Genomic DNA, 18,243 nt, shown 5'->3' on the forward strand with positions numbered 1-18,243 from the left:
CAGTCTATTCCTTTATGTCTCTCTTAACTGTTGCCTTAATAAGCCAGATATATATTAACAACCACGATAAATACACCATATATCAATTGTTTGCGATACATTGCTGCCATTGTTATGCCTGACACACAGATCCATTAAGTTTCTTGACAATGCAAAACCAACACAAAGCATTTGTGTGCTTTAAACGGTGCTGAATTTAGTTTTTGGAGATAAGACCTCCACAAGTTTTGTCAAGTGCAGACAGCTTTTACTAAAAACACAAGTTTTAGACTTCTGAATGAAACTGCCTCTGTTTAATATTTTAATCTGTATTCAGTAGTTTTGTTCTATATGTCAGCACTTGTTCCAAACATTATTCTTTACATAGTGCTGCAACTCTAATCACCTTTCAATATCTAAAACATCTTCCTACTATGATTTTTAAGTAGAAATTTCATATTTTTTAAGCTTTCAAAACTTTATAAACAACAAATCAATGAAATGTGATTTTATATATGTATATTATTTTTAATTAAAAAAGTAAAAAGGCAATCATGGTCCAAGCATTAATTGAAATCCTCCAGTATCAGCAATATCATTTTGGATCAACTTGCCTTTATTACAAGCAACCAAAAGCAGAACACATTTTATAACAACTAATAAAATACTGTACATGAAATAATGGCATCAAGTTTACAGCACCCTTTTTTAGCCATAGTGCAATGGCTCAGGAGGAGGTCATCACAACTTCAAGCATTGTTTTGTGATTTCCATTAAACGGCAGATGGGACTAATGAATAAATGTCTCTTGACTGATGCTCAAAATTAATAAGGAAGGAAGGATGGTCATGATTTTTTCCTTGGTTCATCACAATAGGGTACATTTTCCAACAGTAGACCCTCTCTAGGTCGAAGCCCTGTGGAAGGAAAAGAGGTGTAGTGAATCAACAGGGGATCATATCAACAATAAGTTGTACAGCAAGCATGAGGGGCAAGGAGAAGAAACATACGGAGCTTGTTTTCTGCAACGTGTTCCACTTGCAGCACCGTCTCACGAAGAACAGCTTCCACATCAGAGCCCATTTTAATCATCTGTAATTTGCAAAAACAAAAACAAAAAAAAACAGCTATATATGTATGACGGACTAAGGAACTCTACATGTTCAAATGTGTCAGTTCAAACAAAATGTAATATAAACGGTAACCTAAGTAAATGTAAAGTGCAATTTTCAAACAAGGACTTCATTCATTAAAAGAAAAGGCTACTTACACCAACGAATCTGGTCATATGTGAAAGAAATTACGGTACAGTCTAAACCTAATTACTGACTCTGCCACCTTTGGTAGCAACAAGTGCCATCAAGTGTTTGCAATTACTGAAAATAAGCATTTTACATCAATGTGGAGGAATTTAATTCAACCATACAGGGGAGTTGCAAGCATGAGCATGCTTGTGTGAGCCAAACTTTGACAAGGCCACTTTAAAACTTCAGTTTTGTTTTTTGTTGAGCTAGTCAGGGCGGGTTGGATGTGTTTTGGAATATTGTCCGATGTAATCTGTGTGTTTGAACTTGGTGCCATGAACTTAATTTATGGTTCTAACAACTACGGCAAGTCGCCCAGTCCCTGAATCAGCAAAAAGACCTCATACATTTAATTTATTTTCCTGAAATGCTGAGTCAATTGTGTACAAGATGCAAAGGGATGTAAATCTCCCAGAAAGTTTCATTTTTGTCTCGTCAGTCCACAGAATATTTTCCAAAAATCTTAAATTATCAAGATGTTTATTTGGAAAATGGACACGCATCTTTGTGTTCATCTTTATGAGATGTACTTCTGGCCTTGAAACTCTCCAATTTATGTCATTATTGATCAGTCTCTTTCTTATTTTAAGTGAGGCTTGAAGACTTTTACACGTCGTATTTTTGTGACCTCTTGGATGAGGTATAGATGAGCTATTGGAGTTATTTTGGATAGGGCTGGCTCATCATTTAATTAAGCCATTAAAATTCACTAAATGCACCAGTAGTCTTTATTCTATGTTTTTTTTAATCAATATAACAAATAAAAGTAAGGAATAACATTATTATAACAATAATAATTTATAATATTACTGCGAAGATAATTTCAAAATGTAAAACTATCTTCGCAGAACTTTTACTTTTCCATATATATATATAAATAATTCAATGGACCTTTTCAATGTCTTCCTCTGACGTTTCATTTTTGTTCTTCTTGAACTCCTCGTTGATCTGTAACCTTGCAGCTTTAAAAAGGAAACAAACGAATGAAAACATCAGATTATAAAATTCCAATAGTGATATACTTGCTTTTTTCTTCAGCAGAGAGATACGCTATCCTGCTGTGTGACCTCACCTGTCAAAGCTCTTTCATCCTCTCTGAATACATCCATTCTTGTTCTGTGCAGCTTTTTAAACACGCTTAGAACCTGCATTTATACACATTAAACCGTTAACTTAACACACATTTAGCAGCTGTGAATTCAGACAGTTGTAACTGACGCTTTTAGGTGACTTAATATTTCCTAAAGATTAAAATAAATAAATAACTTCAGTATGACTTAGTCTAATAGACTTAAAGAAAATACTATTTTGCTTAAAGTATTTTCTTAAATATAAATATTGCTCAACACTCACCTTCAAACGAGTGCCCATGTTGAATTTTTCCACCTATTTCCGGTATGTACAACGTTGACCAATCAGCGAAGGTTTTAGGATGACGCAGTGTTGTAACCAATCAGTGTTCGGCGTGTTCTTGGCTAGCTAAAAGTAGCACCCTGCTCCACACCACACCCCCTTTAGTTGATCTGCGCCAACATGGCGGATGAAACGGCGAAAGCGCAGGTTGCCCAGCCGGGTGGAGACACAATATTTGGGAAAATCATCCGCAAAGAAATTCCCGTCAACCTGATTTACGAAGACGATCAGGTATGCAACTGAAATGTTCACTTATGAAGGATTTTTATTGCAGCTCAAGCCCGCTGCAGTTCACTTTCACTGCAGCACTTTTTGGTTCAGTCTGAGCTAGCTTTGCAGAAAGCAGGCTAAGACAAAGTGTGGTAGTTGGACTTCCAAGTCCTGAAAGTGTGCTAAAGTGCAATATTTTAGAGACAAAGAGGAGGGCCAGCGATCAATTTAATTGCTCTGAGAACAGAGAGTTGTGCGTTTCTGAATTTTTACTTTCGTTCTGTATTTGCTGGAAATTGATGAGGTTCCAGTTGGCTGTACTTTCAATCCAGTATTTGAGATCTGCACGCAGCCTGCAGACCTATAATACAATAATTAGTCATAAAGCATGTAACACACCATAATGCAGAAAAGATCCTGTGTGCTATTGTGTTCTAGGGCGTGTGTCGTCCTAAAATAAAGGTAGATCTGAATAAAAACCAGTTAAGTGGTTCAGGTAGATCTGAGCCAGCAAGTTATTATGACATCCATAAGAACGTTTTGATCTGACATGAGTAAGGATGTCATTATATCATGACATCCCAATAGTATAGTGTTCTGTAGCCATATTTGTGGTCAACATCAAATGTTCTAAAATAAAGTCGTCCTGAGCTTTCTGCGCTTTATTGATTATTGTTCCTTCTCTCTTTTAATTTCAGTGTGTTGCCTTCAATGACATTGCTCCACAAGCTCCCACTCACATCCTGGTCGTCCCTAAGAAGCCAATTGTTCAGCTGTCGCAAGCCGAGGAAGGCGACGCTGCAGTAAGTACGATAAGATAGATTAAAATTCAATTTAGAATAATTTATATCATCGACCACCAGAGGGAGGCATTTACAAATATTACAAATATTTTGAACCAAGTGTGTTACTAAAAAACAACCAAAAGTGGTGTAATTTAGTAAATAAGTCGTTAACTATTTTACTATGCGATTGTTTACAATGTAAATAAAAATGGATGTACTGCAGATTAGGAAAAAATATATAAATGTTTCAGTGATTTACTAGTTTTTGCTTGTAATTTAGACAAATTGATTTGTCTAATAATGTGCATTAATATAAATATATGAATTCTTATGTATTTGATGTACAACAGTTTTATTTAAACTGTCTCGGGAATGAATATTAACTTGACAACCTATGTGTTGAATCTGTTTTTAACAGACTCTTTTGCTCTTGCAGTTGTTGGGCCACTTGCTGATCGTTTCAAAGAAAATCGCTAAAGATGCAGGCCTGTCGAAGGGCTACCGGATCGTCATCAACGACGGGCCCGACGGAGGCCAGTCTGTCTACCACGTCCACGTCCACGTGTTGGGTGGACGCAGTATGGGATGGCCCCCAGGCTAGCCTTCCTCCCCCTGCTCCCGTCGCCATGTCGTATCGACGTCCCTTGTCTGACATCTGTCATGTTAAAATGAAACGGTGAAACAAATGTGAGGTTCCTGTGGTGTTAATAAAATACATAAGGGTTGCTTGAAACTTGTGTCTGTTGGGGGTCATGGTTTTTAAACGCTTGCATTTCGGGTCATAACTTCGCAAACCTAATGTGCAGGAAAAATTTGGAAAGTTATATTTCTTCAATACTCTGGTGGAATCCTCAGCCTAAATCGTTGGTTTTCAATGTTGGTCCTCAGCTGCCACTGCTTACTTCAATGAATGTGTGATGAACAGGCTTCTGTAGCTCTTCATGGCACACCGAGAAGGTCATGAAGTCATTTGAATGCAGGCCTGCAGTAAAGACATCTTAAAACATGAGGGGAGTGATCTGAGGGCCGGAACTCGCATCAAGTGACCTCAATGCAAATTGCCACGTGTGGAAGAAAACTGACACTATACATCACCCTGAATAAACCATACCTAAAGGGAAGAGACCTTTGGGGTATAAAGATTTGGGGCAGAGGTTTTACCTTTCAGCAGGAAAACAATCCTAAAAATGTATCCAGAACTTTAATGCAGTGGTTTAGATCAAATTTAGGTAATTCTAGACCTAGTTGGGTTTAGGTCTAGAATTACCAGACCTAAACCCAACTAAGAATCTTTGAAAATAAATATTTGCAGAAAAGCTCCATTCAGTTTGACTGCGCTTAAGCTGTTTTGGCCCACTAAAATGTTCATCTCCAGATATGCAAAGCTGGTAAAGATTTACCCCAAAAGACTGAAATCGTGGCAATAGAGGTTCTTAAATTGTTAATTCCAGGGCTGACTACAAAGGTATGCCGCATATTTTCTAGTTTTTTATCTATGCAACGCTTTCAAAACTGTCATTTTACTTCCACTTCACAATTATTCACTATTTAGCGCCGGTACATCTCAGAATCTCGGTAAAATGCGCAGAAGTTAGCGGTTGTGACCAAATGCGAGAAAGTTTGAAAACCTTTTCGATGCACTGTATAAATTGCATTTGGTCTGGATTCAGAGTCTTCAACATGGTGCCTTGTGCTTTCCAAGCTTTCATACTGAAATCTCCTTCATTGAGGGTTCTGAGCAGAGAGAACCCTTCCTGTTGTGGGTTTGTGTCCTGGGATGGTCCCCTGTGAAAAGATGCAAATGTATAACAGAATTCAGGCCACACAAAGGACCTGTGGACTCATTTGCATTTTGATTTGACACATGATTAATTGCCTTAAGTTCAGTACAAAAACAACTGAATATGCAGGTCTACAGCACAGTAGTCAGACCCCTTCATGTTTCCACATTTAGAAATGCATGTCAGCCTTTAGAATTGTTTTTTTTTAAATTATTATTCATGCAAAAATAATTGACAGTAACAAAGTAAAAATATGTGTACATACTCACACGTTTGTGTACTTGAATTGAGTTGACCGAACATGATTTGTAATTCAACGTACTCAGCTATGTATGTAAAAATCTCACTTCTGTGTTGTGATATTGATAATCAGGATACGTTTGCACCCAATAAGAGGCGGTAAAGACGTGACGAGTCAATAGCTCTTTTTTTTTATTAACAGTAAGAATGCAGATAGTTGAACAAATATAAAATGCTTAAAACATTCACATAATATTAAAACAAAAATAAATAAAATGATTTTCTTTACAAAATAAGAAAAAAAAAAATACAAAGAACACTGATCCAATGACACGTGTAGCATTTACAAAATATATCTAAATGTACCTAGCATTCACAGTCCCCTAAAGTTTTTACTTTCTGGACATCATGAGAGGGAAAAGGGGCAACAGAATCGTTTCAGACCAGCACGGCAGTCACTTCTGATATCAGGCAGACTGATATCCTGAGTTAGATGCAATCTGTCACTTTGTTGATGTGATGTGCAAAATAAAATCACTTTTTTTTTTACAGACAACTGCACCTTTTTCTTATTAGTCAATGCCCTTCTGTCATTTAAAAATTGACACTTTGAGGCATTTAGAGTCTGTGTAAAGTACAGTATGGAGGGAGGGAAACGAACATGTATCCTGGTACCTAAAAATCACTATTGTTAAAGGCGACTAAGTACTAATACACTCCTTTAAATTTTAACCTAGTCTACACACAGATTTTAAGCTGAAGAGAGGCTCAGAAGAAAAATGCTCAGTCTCCAAAAGCAGCCAAGTGGTTGAGAAGTCTGAAACAGTCCAGGTACGTTGGAGTTTCCCCTCATAAATGATCCAGAACAAAAAAAACAAACAAAAAAACATTTTAAAAATCCTTAATATTTGAAATGTGGAGCCACATTTCAAGATAATTTCAGCTTTTTTTAAATAAACAAAATAAAGGCATTTTAGTGATTATGTGTTATTTCAACGGCATCTTATTAAAAACTAGTTCCAGCAGCTTTTTCCCACGGAGATGTTTGTAGAAGAGCGGCAAGGAAGACTATTATCTGATTGTAAACAAAATCAAACACGGCTATTTAAATATAAAGTGATTAGTTCAAACACTGACTCAATAAAGTAGAAATCCTTCCACAGGTGACAGGACCAAATAAAAAACAAGTCAATTGGAAAAAAAATAGATTGGCACCCCTAATAAACATGTAAAAAACCTAAAAATAATAAATTTATCTCCCGCTGTAGTAGCACAATCTCAGTCTCTTATCTGCGGTAATCTGCGTCTCACTGTGGCTGAAATTAGATCAAAAAATTTTGACAACAAAATAGAAAACAATGGACTTGAAAAGATTTTTAATAAGTCAATCATGGGGGACCTTTTTTTTTTTTTAAATATTCCAGTACCACAGTGAGTATGTTCGTTTGTTTCATTAAAATATGGCACAATTAAGTTATTTTTGAGCACTGACATTTTTTTTGCGTTCTTAAAGAAATTAAAATAGCCCAAAATTATTTTGATGGACGTGATGAGACAAAAAGTTCTGACTCTGCTTTCCTAGAGGCTTTGTTAGGTGAACCAATCATTGTAGCACTGGTCATTATCCACACACACAAAAAAAGAAAATTATTCACTAATGTTTTCTTGTGGCTGCTACCGAATAAATGTTCTCATTTATAAAGCTTCGATTTTTCAGAATTTTTCAGTGTGAGATTGTGCTGCTGCAATCAAAGATGCATTTATTTTAAGGCTTTTACTTTTATTGGCTGATAAGAGATATTGAGTTCTCTACAGGCAAGGACACAGTTTCCTTTCCTGTTTACTGGGAGATATATATATATATATATATATATATATATATATATATATATATATAGCGCATTAGGATGAATTGTAATTTTTGCTTCCCCAGGAGAGATCGCTTTAAAAATGGCACAACAATTTGAAAATAGTTACATCAGTAAACATGACTGAAGCTGCTACTGCTGCTAAAACCACCAATCGAAATGAGTCAGATCTGACTTGTAGTTGTACTACAGGGAGAAAGTGTGTTTCAAGCGGCTGGGACAGAAAAATTGATGGAAGGAGGAAAACTCAAGACGAATGGAAGCCTCATAAGTAGAGCCATGTTCTACTTATGAGGCAATTATTTTATATCATCTTTTTACATGAATAAATTCAGCTTGATTTCTGGAATAATCTCAATACTTCTAGGTTTAAACCATGTTTCTCATAATTGAGCTGAAATATCCTTTGTGTGAGTGTAACTAACACATGTTAAAGTTTTACTTTACAATGCATTCAGTTTGTCTTCTATGAGCTCACAAAAAATGTGTCGACTAGTGTTTGAGGGGATGAGGTGCGACGCTGCTACGGGGGGCGGGCAGGTTTTGTTTTAAGGCATGTCCTCAGCGCAGGAAGGGTCCCGACGCACGAAGAAGGCAAGAGGAGTGAAGCAGGATGTCAGGCTGGTCAGGGTGGTTGTTGTTCGTCAGCAGCTGGACGCTGGGATGTTACCGTCAGGCTATCTGAAACATCCCTGGGTCAAGTTTCTGCTATAGTCGAGCGGTTGAGAACTTCACTTCATTTCTGGTCACTGTTGGGTAAAAAGAAGACTGTGCGTCTGCCAGACGCCTACACGCTAATCCATGCTCACGTTTATTCATTTCTCATCGGGGAGAGCTGCTGTTCATTTCTGTGCGATGGCCTCTTCTCCGCTCGGCCGCCTGCGACTGAAGGGCAGCCCGACGACGCTCGCCAGGCCCAAACCCACGATGCTTTCTCGGCCCTCCATGTTGGTGGCGGAAGACTGGACCCTGGTGGAGGCAGCCGAACCGTCAGGCCCAGGAAGGATTTCGGGCAGCGACTCTTTGGCTGGGCTGACGGCGGTGGGGGGCGTGGCTTTGGCGGTCGGGACCTTGGTGGGGCTGGTCAGGCTGAGGCTGGCCAAGGCGTCCAAAGTCCCGTCTGGGTCCACCATCACGTTAATCACTGAGACACAGGAAGCACTTTGTGAAACGGCTGATTCCTATGTTAAAATTATTAGCTAAAGCTGCTGTATATAACTTATAAAAAATATGATTTTTTATATAATTGTTAAAAATGTCGTGACAATACAAAATGAGACAGAAAATCTGTGAAAAAAATGCCTTCATCCATTACTAACTGCAAAAATACACCACTTAGTCAGAAACAACAATCAGAGCCAGGCGGAGGGTCTTAGCGCTGTCAATCATCCATGTTTATGGGCTGCTCCCACCCTCCCTCTTGCTCTCTGCTACGCTACACCACAACAAAGCCCGTCATGAATGCTGAGGCCAGTCGGCACGGCCACCGATGACGGCAGATATATGGTATATGTAACAATAAGTTGCTTCCTCTCCATTAGTCCACTGAGCAGCACATGCACAAGCATGACTGACAACACTAAGACCTCCTCGCTCTGATTGGTGTATTTCTGCAGTGGCAAAAGCATCCCTGGCATGAGGCTGATGTTTTTATAGATTATCTGTCTCATGTTATACAGTCACAACTACAGATGTGCCGATCAGGTTTTTTCCTGTCAATACCGATTCCAATCACCCATGAGGGCTGATCACCGATACCAATCACCGATACCGATCACTGATACCAATCACCGATACCGATCACATAATTATTATTTTTTAATCATAAGCACTACCGGTTACATTATGTGGAAAAAGGAACCATGAATTCACCTTAATTTAGACAAAAACTTGTTTTTAATCACTTTTTCCAAGAAAAAAACAAAACAGGCATTGTGCAAATTGTACTGCTATCGGTAATACTATCTGTAACAAACTGAAAACATATGAAGGCTCTGAAGAGGCTAAATAATGCAAAGAGTCAAAATAAAACCTCTCAACATTGCCAAAGAAATTCAAGTATAAAACTTAACATTCAAAGGCTCCATTACAATAAAGACCCACCTTAAGCCACCTGAGTTACTGAATGAAACCTTCCTAATAGCATGGCGGCTAGCTGATTACTGCTAGTTCTGATTGGCTGTTTCTGACTGAGCGGAGTAATTATGCAGAGCAAGGAGGAGATCGAATATTTTTTCAGAGATTATTTGTCTCATGTTAGGACAGCGAAAGTTTTAATACGTATGTAAAATGTATTTTTTTAAGTTAGATGCTGCAGCTTTAAGCAGAGGTTTGGTGTGAGAGTCACTACCAGGTGGAGCAGAAGCGGTGCTCCGTCTGTGAAATATTACTACCTGTAGCGAGTAGCAGTGGTTCAACAGCGAGAACAGAACCAGCGTCTTACATCGCAGCTCGAAGACTTAAATAATTTTGCGGGTTATTTGTTTAGCTTTCTGACCGTCATGCTAATCCGGGTGAGTGTTTGTAGCTGCGCGCTGCTTTACCTGCTATCTGATCCTCCATGTCTTTTTTACTGCAATGAGCCTCAATGTAGCCAAACTCCGTCAAGTATGGCATTGTTTTTATGCCATATTAGATTCGTTGTGTTGATGCATTTTGACGTGCTTCAATTTTCCGCCGCAACATGCAAACTTCCCCATTCATTCAGTGCGTTATAGTTCCACATCGCTTAGGATTTGTTGCTGCGCGTTTGCGCAGTGTGAAGGAAAGAGGAGACCAGCTGCACAGGCAGGCTGCGAAATGAGATTCAGGTGATCGGTATCGGCAACAAGAGCCAATGATCACCGATCATACACTTTTTCACGGAAATCGGCCGATTATGATCGGTGGCCGATCGATGGGCACACCTCTAGTCACAACATAATAATTTTAACAAAAATATGTAAAAACAATAAAAGTTATATATTGCAGCCATAATCTTTTCAACATTTGCATATTTTATCCAGTAGAATCTGTTGTGCTTTACCTTGGAGCTGTTTCTCAACTCTCTTCAGTTCGAGCAATATCGAAGAGATTTCCTAAAAAAAAAAAAAAAAAAAAAAAAACGATGACAAAATTAAAGCTTCCATTTATATTTGACTCATGATCTTTTTAAACATTCTTGCGTTGCAGGATTGTTTTCTGTACCTTGTTGGAGGTTTTAAGAAGTGGCGCTTCACTCTCTAACTTGAGTTTACTCTCAATTTCATCCCAGTTTCTGTCCTTATCCTTGAACAAGATCCTGGCAGGAACAGAAATATTCAAGTTGTCACAGATCCACTGTTTCATTTATTTACATGTAAAATGAATATCCGGTTGTAACATAACCAAAAAATGGAGAAGTTCAAAGAACATGGCAGCTTTTGCGTGACAACAAGTACCTGATTTTTCCTGCTGTTCTGTCCACAGAGTGTCTGATCTTGGTTGACAGCTGAGACACTGAGTGGATCAGGAGGCTGTCCAAAACCGCCTAAAGACCCACAACGTCACAATCAGAGCCTGTTTTTCATTGCGAAAGCCTCAAAATGCTGGTCGTTGTGTTTTAGGTTCGTCAGGCAGCTCCTCACCTCCTCTCGGTTCCAGGTGCGCCTCCTCAAGGCCCGCGGCTCCCGGCCGTCAGGAGCTCGGGGTTGGTGCTCAATGGGCTTTCCGTTGATCTCTGGCGGCTTGTTGGATGAAATAACTGGAGGGATCTTTCTAAATTTGAGGCTCTCGTCAAACACTCGATCCACCAGCTGGGCCAGAGCAGAGAGAAAGGCAGAGGAGACAAAGGGAGCGAAGGTAATGAAACCTTCAGCTCGACTGTTGTGTTTCAATGAGCTGCATAAAGATGTTAGAATGTGTGAAACGTGGGCTTAGCCACTTTATCAAGGAAAGTTGTGTCTTTCATAAGTATAAACTTAGTAGAAACAAATTTGTACACTTCTTCCCACAGTAAAATTCAAGCACTCTGAAATATTTTCAAGGTAAACTTTTTCAGTGCCACACTGGAGAAAGAAACAATAAAAATGAACTAAAACAGATAGTTTTAATACACTACTATTATTACTATTAATCATTTCTTGTGATAATATCTACACTCTACAGTAGGGACAAATTAAACTAAAATATAGCGGAATTTTGTAATGTTTGTTTCATACACACCCTGACTGGTCAGAGAACAAAGCACTAACAAAAAAACAATTTCAATCATTGGTCTTGTTTAATGTACAAAATGTACAGTTACACAGATCAATAAGTCACTGACCCAATAGGAATAATAAATATTAATAAACAACAAATGTTAATTAACAATCAAAACAAATCATGTTAAGATAAATGACATATACAAAGAAAGTTACGAAAACTGTTTAATTATTTAGTAAAATAATTAATTTTGGCAATTCTAACTTACCAAAAATAAGTAAAATTTTGTTTGATTCAACTTTAGACATTGGGGGGAAATGTATATGCCCTTTTACTAGGTGTATGAAAATATATATTTCCCAAATGTAGGCTTTTAATCAAATGTTAGATTAAAATTTGTAACAAAATTGTGCAGTTTGAATGTCAAGTACATAAATCAGGCACTTTCCAAATGTTGAAAATTGAATCAAATAAAATAGATTTTAGGGAATTTAAGCAGCCGTATGAACCCTGGAGGTAAGGAGTTGACAGTTCAGCAAATAGAAGCTCATGAGAAGAACTGAAAGCTGTGAAGCAGCAGAGAGGCACTCGTTTTCCCCCTTATTAAACACAGGAATTAATGGCAAAGTTGCAATAAAAGCACAAACATTAAGGCAATAGAAGAAGAAGAGGAAGAAGAAGAAGAAAACCAGGCACCTTTTTCATGCTCTCCTGTATGTCCGGCTGCGCGGGGCGTGCAGGGCCTACCTCTTCCCGGGTGTCGATGGCCGAGCCCGGGGTGGTGGCGGCGGTGCTGACGGTAGTGCTCGGCGCGGTGCCGGACGAGCTGACCGAGTCTATCTCGCCGGCCACGTCGTGGATCTCGCGTGCCAAGATGGCCAAGTCCTTGGCCAAGTCCTGGCTGATCCTGCGCACACAGGGGAACAACCTGTTAATCAGACGGGGTTCTTTAGGACTCAGGAGCTGCTTTAAAGTGCAAATGAATCAGCAGATCAGTGATGGTCGGTACCTGGCTATCTCTTCGCTGTGAGCCGTCCAGTCCCTGATGTACTCCTCCTGCTCCTTCATGCGGTGTTTGATGCCCGCTCCGCCGGGGATCACCGCCACGGCCGCCGGTCCCGAGCTGGATGCGGAGCCGAGTCTCGAGCCGCGGTGCGGGACGAGGTGGTGGGGCCGGACGTGAGGGCGAGCGCCATGCTTTGCCGAGTTCCGGCTGGAGCCGAACTCTTCCTCCGAGGTGGAGCCGTACTCCGGCGGCAGGCGCCTCCACCTGCTGCTGCTGCACACTGCAACGGCAGGACAAGCCGTTACTAGACATCAAAAAAAGTCACAGTGGTTGTTGACTCATTTGTTAGCAAGTTCAGATGTGAATTTTGTTCAGAAGTTTACGAACACTTTTCTATTATTTAGCATTTTAAAAACAAGAATTTGGTGCAGGGGTTTGGATTTCTTGTGGATCCAGTCCACACCGAGTCAAAATGACACATTAAAAATCAAAAATAAACACAATCTCCTATTATTCTGTTAATAGCTCAATTTATGGCTCCTCAGATCGTTCAGATCCTCTTTGTTCTATTCATAGCAGGCCAGAGTCTTGATGGGACTGTTTCTGATTATCTTAAGCGAGTTTGGGTCAAATGGCTCAAACCTTGTCACAACTAGGTGCTTCTAAAAAATAATGACCCCAAACACACATCAGAACAGTTTTTTTTGCAATAATAAAAAGGGCGACATTGAGGTTTTGGAAAGCCCTAACCTCAGTTTGCATCAAGGTCCCCTCTGTTCATCTAAAAACCTGACTGGTGACATGATCTACGGATATTTGTGTTTTGATCATTTATTTACTGGTGTTAAGAGCTTTCTGAATTCTGTTCATTTCTATTTGTTGGTCACTGTGGATGTTAGTGTTTTTCTATGGAGTTTATTATTCTTTTGGTTCTTACTCATTTCTTGGTTTGTTCTCTTTACCTCATCTTTTTCTGCTCTCGATTCGTAGATCCTATTGTGTCTTAATTCAGCTCCTCTTTGTATTTTCTGTTTATTAGTCTCCCTGCTCTCATTTTGTCACAGCTGTTCCACATCCCCTCTGATTAGCTCCCCTGGTTCCTGTTATTTTCCAACCCAGGCCTCTGTAGATAAGCTCCTTGTTTTTTTCATTGCTCCTCTCTGGATTTTCTGTTTCACTCCTCCAGTTTCCATCATCTGTCTTCACATGTTTTACCTCCAAGGTCTCCTAGTTTTTTTTCTTTGGTTATTAAAGTCTATGCTAATTTTCACCAACGTCAATTTCTGTATTTGGGTCGTCATGCCAACCTCACAACATGACAAATAGTCAAATGTTGAGGCCACAATTGAGGCAAAACTTTGCTGATGTAGCTACAAAAAGTTGTGGAACCAAGTTGTGCACCAAGTCATTGTTTTTAAAAGTATTAAAAATTTGTTTGTGTAATCATTCCACCATGGAAAAAAATAGTTAAAATAAACCATTAAATTCAACACTATCAGGAGTGTATGTAAACTTCTGACCGGCAATTTATGTCACTCTTGAGGAAATTAATTGACCGTAGTTCATGAAGTGTTTTGAGTGTTTGACAGCGTATTTAGCAATGATAAAAATCACACACAAAAAAAGCAGCAAAAAATATTTTGAAGCATTTCAAGGCGTCCAACAAAACAAAGAAGCCATAAAGCTTCATGTTAAGTTGTTTTGAAATGTTCAAACAGCAGCTCTGTTAGTCCAGCTCTGAGACAATGAGATTATACTTCGCTCAGTCCAACTCTTCAGGATAACATGGGGAAAAGTGTTACAGTGTGAGCAAAGCAGCTGGCTTATCAACACAGCATTACTAAATGGATTTAAGGAGGACACGACGTTAGCTATCGAAGGCTTGGTAGAGCTGGGTCATCATGAAAGAGATTTTTGACAGGTATTAAAGAAATGAACCAACATTACTTTGGTAAAGTATGTATTAAACGAGAACTGTTTGAAATCCTTGAAGGATCCTTCACATCTGAGCATTGTTTTGACCCAGGTCTGGAGGTGTTAAAATACACACATGCACTACACACAGCAGTCCAATTAGACTTTATGGTTCTGGTACCGTACCAATCAGCTCTTCCTCTGCATCACCCTCTGGAGGTTCAGGCTGAGAGCTTTCTGGACGATGAAAGCCAATGCACAAGGTCATGACAACACAGGTGTTTACTGAGAAATATTTACACAGGAAATGCACCAAAGTGCCAGCTGATGACCAGAACCTGTTGGTTTGTAGCCCTCAACGGACATCGCCTGGTCAGAAACTCAAAAGTGTGAATTATTTTATAGCGAAATGTGGTGGTGAACACATGATTTGAGGAAACGGGGCAAGCTGTCAACATGCTTCATTGTCGGCTAAGTGACTGAGTGAAGAAGACTCAGTTAGCTACTTTCAGGTGTTGAAAATGAAGTCAACAGAAGCATAGGGCCATAAAGACTTTTAAAATGTCTATGAAGCATGATGGAGTCGGAAACATTACCAGCCTTTTTGATATTTCAGTTAATTTGAGCATTGTCCAGCTAATAATACAAAAGAGCTGATTTTGCCACGATAGTGATGAAAACCACAAATTAGATTCCAAAGATTATATATATATATATATATATATACAAGGTCACTATATAGGGTCACTGAAGAAAGAAAATCGATATCTGCCAGTCAATGTTTTACAAACTAGAGACCAGAAATCAGCCACGAGCATCTCATGTTGTGACTCAAAATCAACCATGAAACAGCTTATTTTTAATCAATAAACTGATTTAATTTTCTCTTCTTTTACTGAAAATCCTCAGATGTCAGACACTGAGTTGTTTTTTGTAGTTTGTTTTTCTTTGCTCACCTGTGGGCGAGCAGTATCCAGACGTCGTGGTTTTGGTCTTGGGCTCATTGAGTTTTGACACACTGTTGGCTCTCATCCTTGGCGACAGACGATTCTCTGTGGGCGTCGTCGAGCGCAAGCCGAGACGCAGCGCGGTCTCTGTGGAGAGGCGTGGCGAAGCTGTGGAAGGCCGGCTAACCGTGCACTCCGAGTCGCTGCGTGCCGAGACAGAGCCCACGCGATTCCTCCGTGGCTGAGCCAGCATGTCCAGCCGCGACATTCCCTTCCGTCCGGACGGCGGCTTAGAGGTGGAGCTCGTCGTGGACACCTCGGACGCCACGGAAACCCGGTCTGCATCGGCTAGATCCGTGTCAGACGTGTCCCCCAGTCGGGCCCGGCGGAGAAGGGAGGCTCTGGTGGGTCGTGGTTGAGGCAGAGAGGCCTGCTTGTTGAGTGAGGAGGCCGTTGCTGCCTGCAGATTTCGGCTGGTTTTGGAGGCACCGCTCATGGACGTCTTGGAAGATCTGCCGTCGAGTTTGGAATGGAGGAAGTCTTCTGAGCCTCGTCTATGAACCGAGTTCCCCAAAGGCCCAGAGTAGGTTTCCTGGTCTGAAGACAGAATGTCAGAGATGGGGAAGGAGGAGGTCTGATCGTCATCGGTGAGATCCAGGGAAGGCTGGCGTGCTCTGGAGGAAGCGCCGGGTTGAGCGGAGCGAGTCCGACCCGTCGCTTCGACAGTTCTACCTTTAGCCTTCCTCTCCAGGCGTTCGCGAGCGCTGCCGTTTCCGGAGGTCGTCTTGGACGCCGTGCTCATATTGCTCTTTTCCCGGTGCATGCTGCTGAGAGATTTCCGCTTTTGCACGCCGCCTGCGGCGGTCTTTCCCCCTGCTTCCGCTGCAGCATGGCTAGCCGTGCTGGCTGTGTCCACGTCTGATTCTGGGGATATGGAGTCAGTTCGAGCTGCGAGGCCAATGCTGGCACTAGGAGGAGTTTTAATACTTTTCTGGTCTAGTTTGTTCTCGTCCCTGAGCTTAGCCTCTAGGAATGCCATGACGGCCTCCGTATCTTTAAGCAGCGTAGCGGTGTCCATGCTGCCCACGGAGTCGCTGCGCTCCCGCTCATTGTTGCCTCTGCTGATGCGAGGGATAAGCTCTGGGGGGACATTTGAACTGGGCTTCTCAATGGTAAAGCTACCCTGGCGAACGAGGGCCTTCCCGGATTTCTCCCCTCCTTCTCCTGCTTCTCCTCCGTTGCTCTCCTCTGACCTCTTCCTTCTTTCAGTGCCCCGAACCGGACCCTTAGACGGAGAGGAGGTGGCCGAGCTTTGTTTCCTCTTGTTGGTCATTTCGCCGTCCTCCATGGGGGTTGGGGACTCTCCGTCTCCCTTGTTCTCTTTCTCCTGTGGCTCAGTGTCCTGTTTCTCCCCTATCTCAGACCTCAGTGCTTTGGGAGTGGGTTTAGCCCGGGGGTCGTCCACTGGGAGCTGGGGGAGGGTCCTGCGTTTACGGTCGGTCAGGCTGGAAGAGGGTTCACCTTTGCCAAGGGGAGGAGCAGCGGACTCAAAGGCATCAGATCCTGAGTAAAAAGGACAAAAAGCAAATTAATCAAAGGATTAAATACTGATTAAATGTAAGCAGTTTGTTGATTTGGGTGAGTCTACCTCTCTCTTTGTGCAGGAATGTTGCTGCTTCTGCTCCAGAACCTTCTGGGTCGGTCCTTGCTTGATTAGCAGCTAAATTGGCCCACTGAGAGACCCAGCTTGAGTCACCAACAAGAGCCTGAGGCAACACAACGAACAGGGTTAAACAAAAAGAGACTGATCTCAAATAAAGGGTTCTTCATTCAAACGATGGAGGTCTACAACAAGCCATGTACTTAAAAAATACAGTTATGTAATGTCTCTTAGAATGGTGGGTAGAAGCTTACAAACACCCATCATGGACATAATTATGAGCTTTAATGATCCATTGCATAATCTAAATAAACAGTTCTTTTCCTAGGATGGACTGATTAATATACAACTTTAACACATTTTTAAAACAAAAATTAAGTGCAAAGGTTTTAGTCGTTTATCATAAATAGCAAAGCTCATTTAAATTGACTGATTTGTTCCGAAAGACTAAGCTTTTAAGTTGATAAGTTTGGTTTCTCCATCTGGGCATTTGAACATTATTTTTCTTCATCTAATATTAACAGTTCATGGCAGATGGTTCCCATTTAATCCCAAACACAAGTTAAAACCAGTGTTAACAGGCTTACGTTATTCAAATTTAGTGAACATGATCGTAAGACTGAAAGTCAGTTTTTTTTTTTAAGAAAACCAACCAATTAAAATGAACTATGCCTAAGCAGTCAAAACCAGAATTACGATGCTACAAAAATGGTCTTGGTTTCTTTGCAACTGACTAACCAAACATTAGTTAACAGTGTATGCTTATGGGTCCCTTTATTTATAATTTGAGACCAACGGGGATTAGCTCAAATGTGCACAACAGAAATAGAGAAAATCTGCAATACATTCAAACTTGTGCAAAACTGACTAATATGACCCTGATGTCCACGGTGGATGCATATAAACCTATAACTGGGACTTTATTTGCTATACAGTAAAAAGAATATCCAAATAAAATATCAAATCAAGTTT

General features: G+C 40.5%; 3 protein-coding genes across 11 annotated transcripts in view; 1 reads left to right on the top strand and 2 right to left on the bottom strand.

The window, feature by feature from the left end:
• Positions 1–574: 574 nt before the first annotated feature.
• lyrm7 (LYR motif containing 7) lies at positions 575–2,757 on the bottom strand. The gene is made up of 5 exons (XM_008428719.3): positions 2,637–2,757; positions 2,356–2,428; positions 2,175–2,245; positions 990–1,071; positions 575–896 (listed from the first exon to the last, which is right to left on the bottom strand). The coding sequence occupies exons 1-5, from the start codon at positions 2,652–2,654 to the stop codon at positions 826–828; spliced, it is 315 nt and encodes a 104-aa protein (XP_008426941.1). The 5' UTR covers positions 2,655–2,757; the 3' UTR covers positions 575–825.
• Positions 2,758–2,768: 11 nt separating this feature from the next.
• Positions 2,769–4,424, top strand: hint1 (histidine triad nucleotide binding protein 1). Its single transcript, XM_008428717.3, has 3 exons — positions 2,769–2,927; positions 3,605–3,709; positions 4,128–4,424. Exons 1-3 carry the CDS (start codon positions 2,817–2,819, stop codon positions 4,290–4,292), a joined length of 381 nt encoding a protein of 126 aa, XP_008426939.1. The 5' UTR covers positions 2,769–2,816; the 3' UTR covers positions 4,293–4,424.
• A 3,954-nt stretch (positions 4,425–8,378) lies between these two features.
• The window catches only part of cep170aa (centrosomal protein 170Aa), a 40,523-nt gene continuing 30,658 nt past the window's right edge, over positions 8,379–18,243 (bottom strand). For 4 of the 9 annotated variants that reach the window (XM_081616328.1, XM_081616326.1, XM_081616327.1 and 1 more), the window contains 10 exons: positions 17,260–17,377; positions 15,621–17,174; positions 14,851–14,901; positions 12,754–13,030; positions 12,441–12,672; positions 11,186–11,353; positions 11,000–11,088; positions 10,767–10,860; positions 10,606–10,657; positions 8,379–8,724 (listed from right to left, as the gene is read on the bottom strand). In XM_081616328.1, coding sequence (XP_081472454.1) covers positions 8,423–8,724; positions 10,606–10,657; positions 10,767–10,860; positions 11,000–11,088; positions 11,186–11,353; positions 12,441–12,672; positions 12,754–13,030; positions 14,851–14,901; positions 15,621–17,174; positions 17,260–17,377 — 2,937 coding nt within the window. In that variant the 3' untranslated portion in view covers positions 8,379–8,422. The remainder of the gene's footprint in view (positions 8,725–10,605; positions 10,658–10,766; positions 10,861–10,999; positions 11,089–11,185; positions 11,354–12,440; positions 12,673–12,753; positions 13,031–14,850; positions 14,902–15,620; positions 17,175–17,259; positions 17,378–18,243) is intronic. The other 5 variants (XM_081616335.1, XM_081616332.1, XM_081616329.1 and 2 more) reach the window with 4 other exon arrangements.

The sequence above is a fragment of the Poecilia reticulata genome, chromosome 15 (assembly GCF_904066995.2).
Source record: "Poecilia reticulata chromosome 15, P_reticulata-male-v2, whole genome shotgun sequence".
In the NCBI taxonomy this organism is placed as follows: Eukaryota; Metazoa; Chordata; class Actinopteri; order Cyprinodontiformes; family Poeciliidae; genus Poecilia; species Poecilia reticulata.

What these genes read in the sequence shown, in the direction of transcription:
- lyrm7 (XM_008428719.3), bottom strand. An exon ending in CAGAGGAAGACATTGAAAAG is followed by an intron (nt 1,072 to 2,174) that starts GTCCATTGAATT and finishes TGCAAATTACAG; the next exon opens with ATGATTAAAATGGGCTCTGA. An exon ending in CGTTGCAGAAAACAAGCTCC is followed by an intron (nt 897 to 989) that starts GTATGTTTCTTC and finishes TTCCTTCCACAG; the next exon opens with GGCTTCGACCTAGAGAGGGT.
- hint1 (XM_008428717.3), top strand. Translation starts at nt 2,817, where the DNA reads ATGGCGGATGAAACGGCGAAAGCGCAGGTTGCCCAGCCGGGTGGAGAC. An exon ending in TGATTTACGAAGACGATCAG is followed by an intron (nt 2,928 to 3,604) that starts GTATGCAACTGA and finishes TTTTAATTTCAG; the next exon opens with TGTGTTGCCTTCAATGACAT. An exon ending in CCGAGGAAGGCGACGCTGCA is followed by an intron (nt 3,710 to 4,127) that starts GTAAGTACGATA and finishes TTGCTCTTGCAG; the next exon opens with TTGTTGGGCCACTTGCTGAT.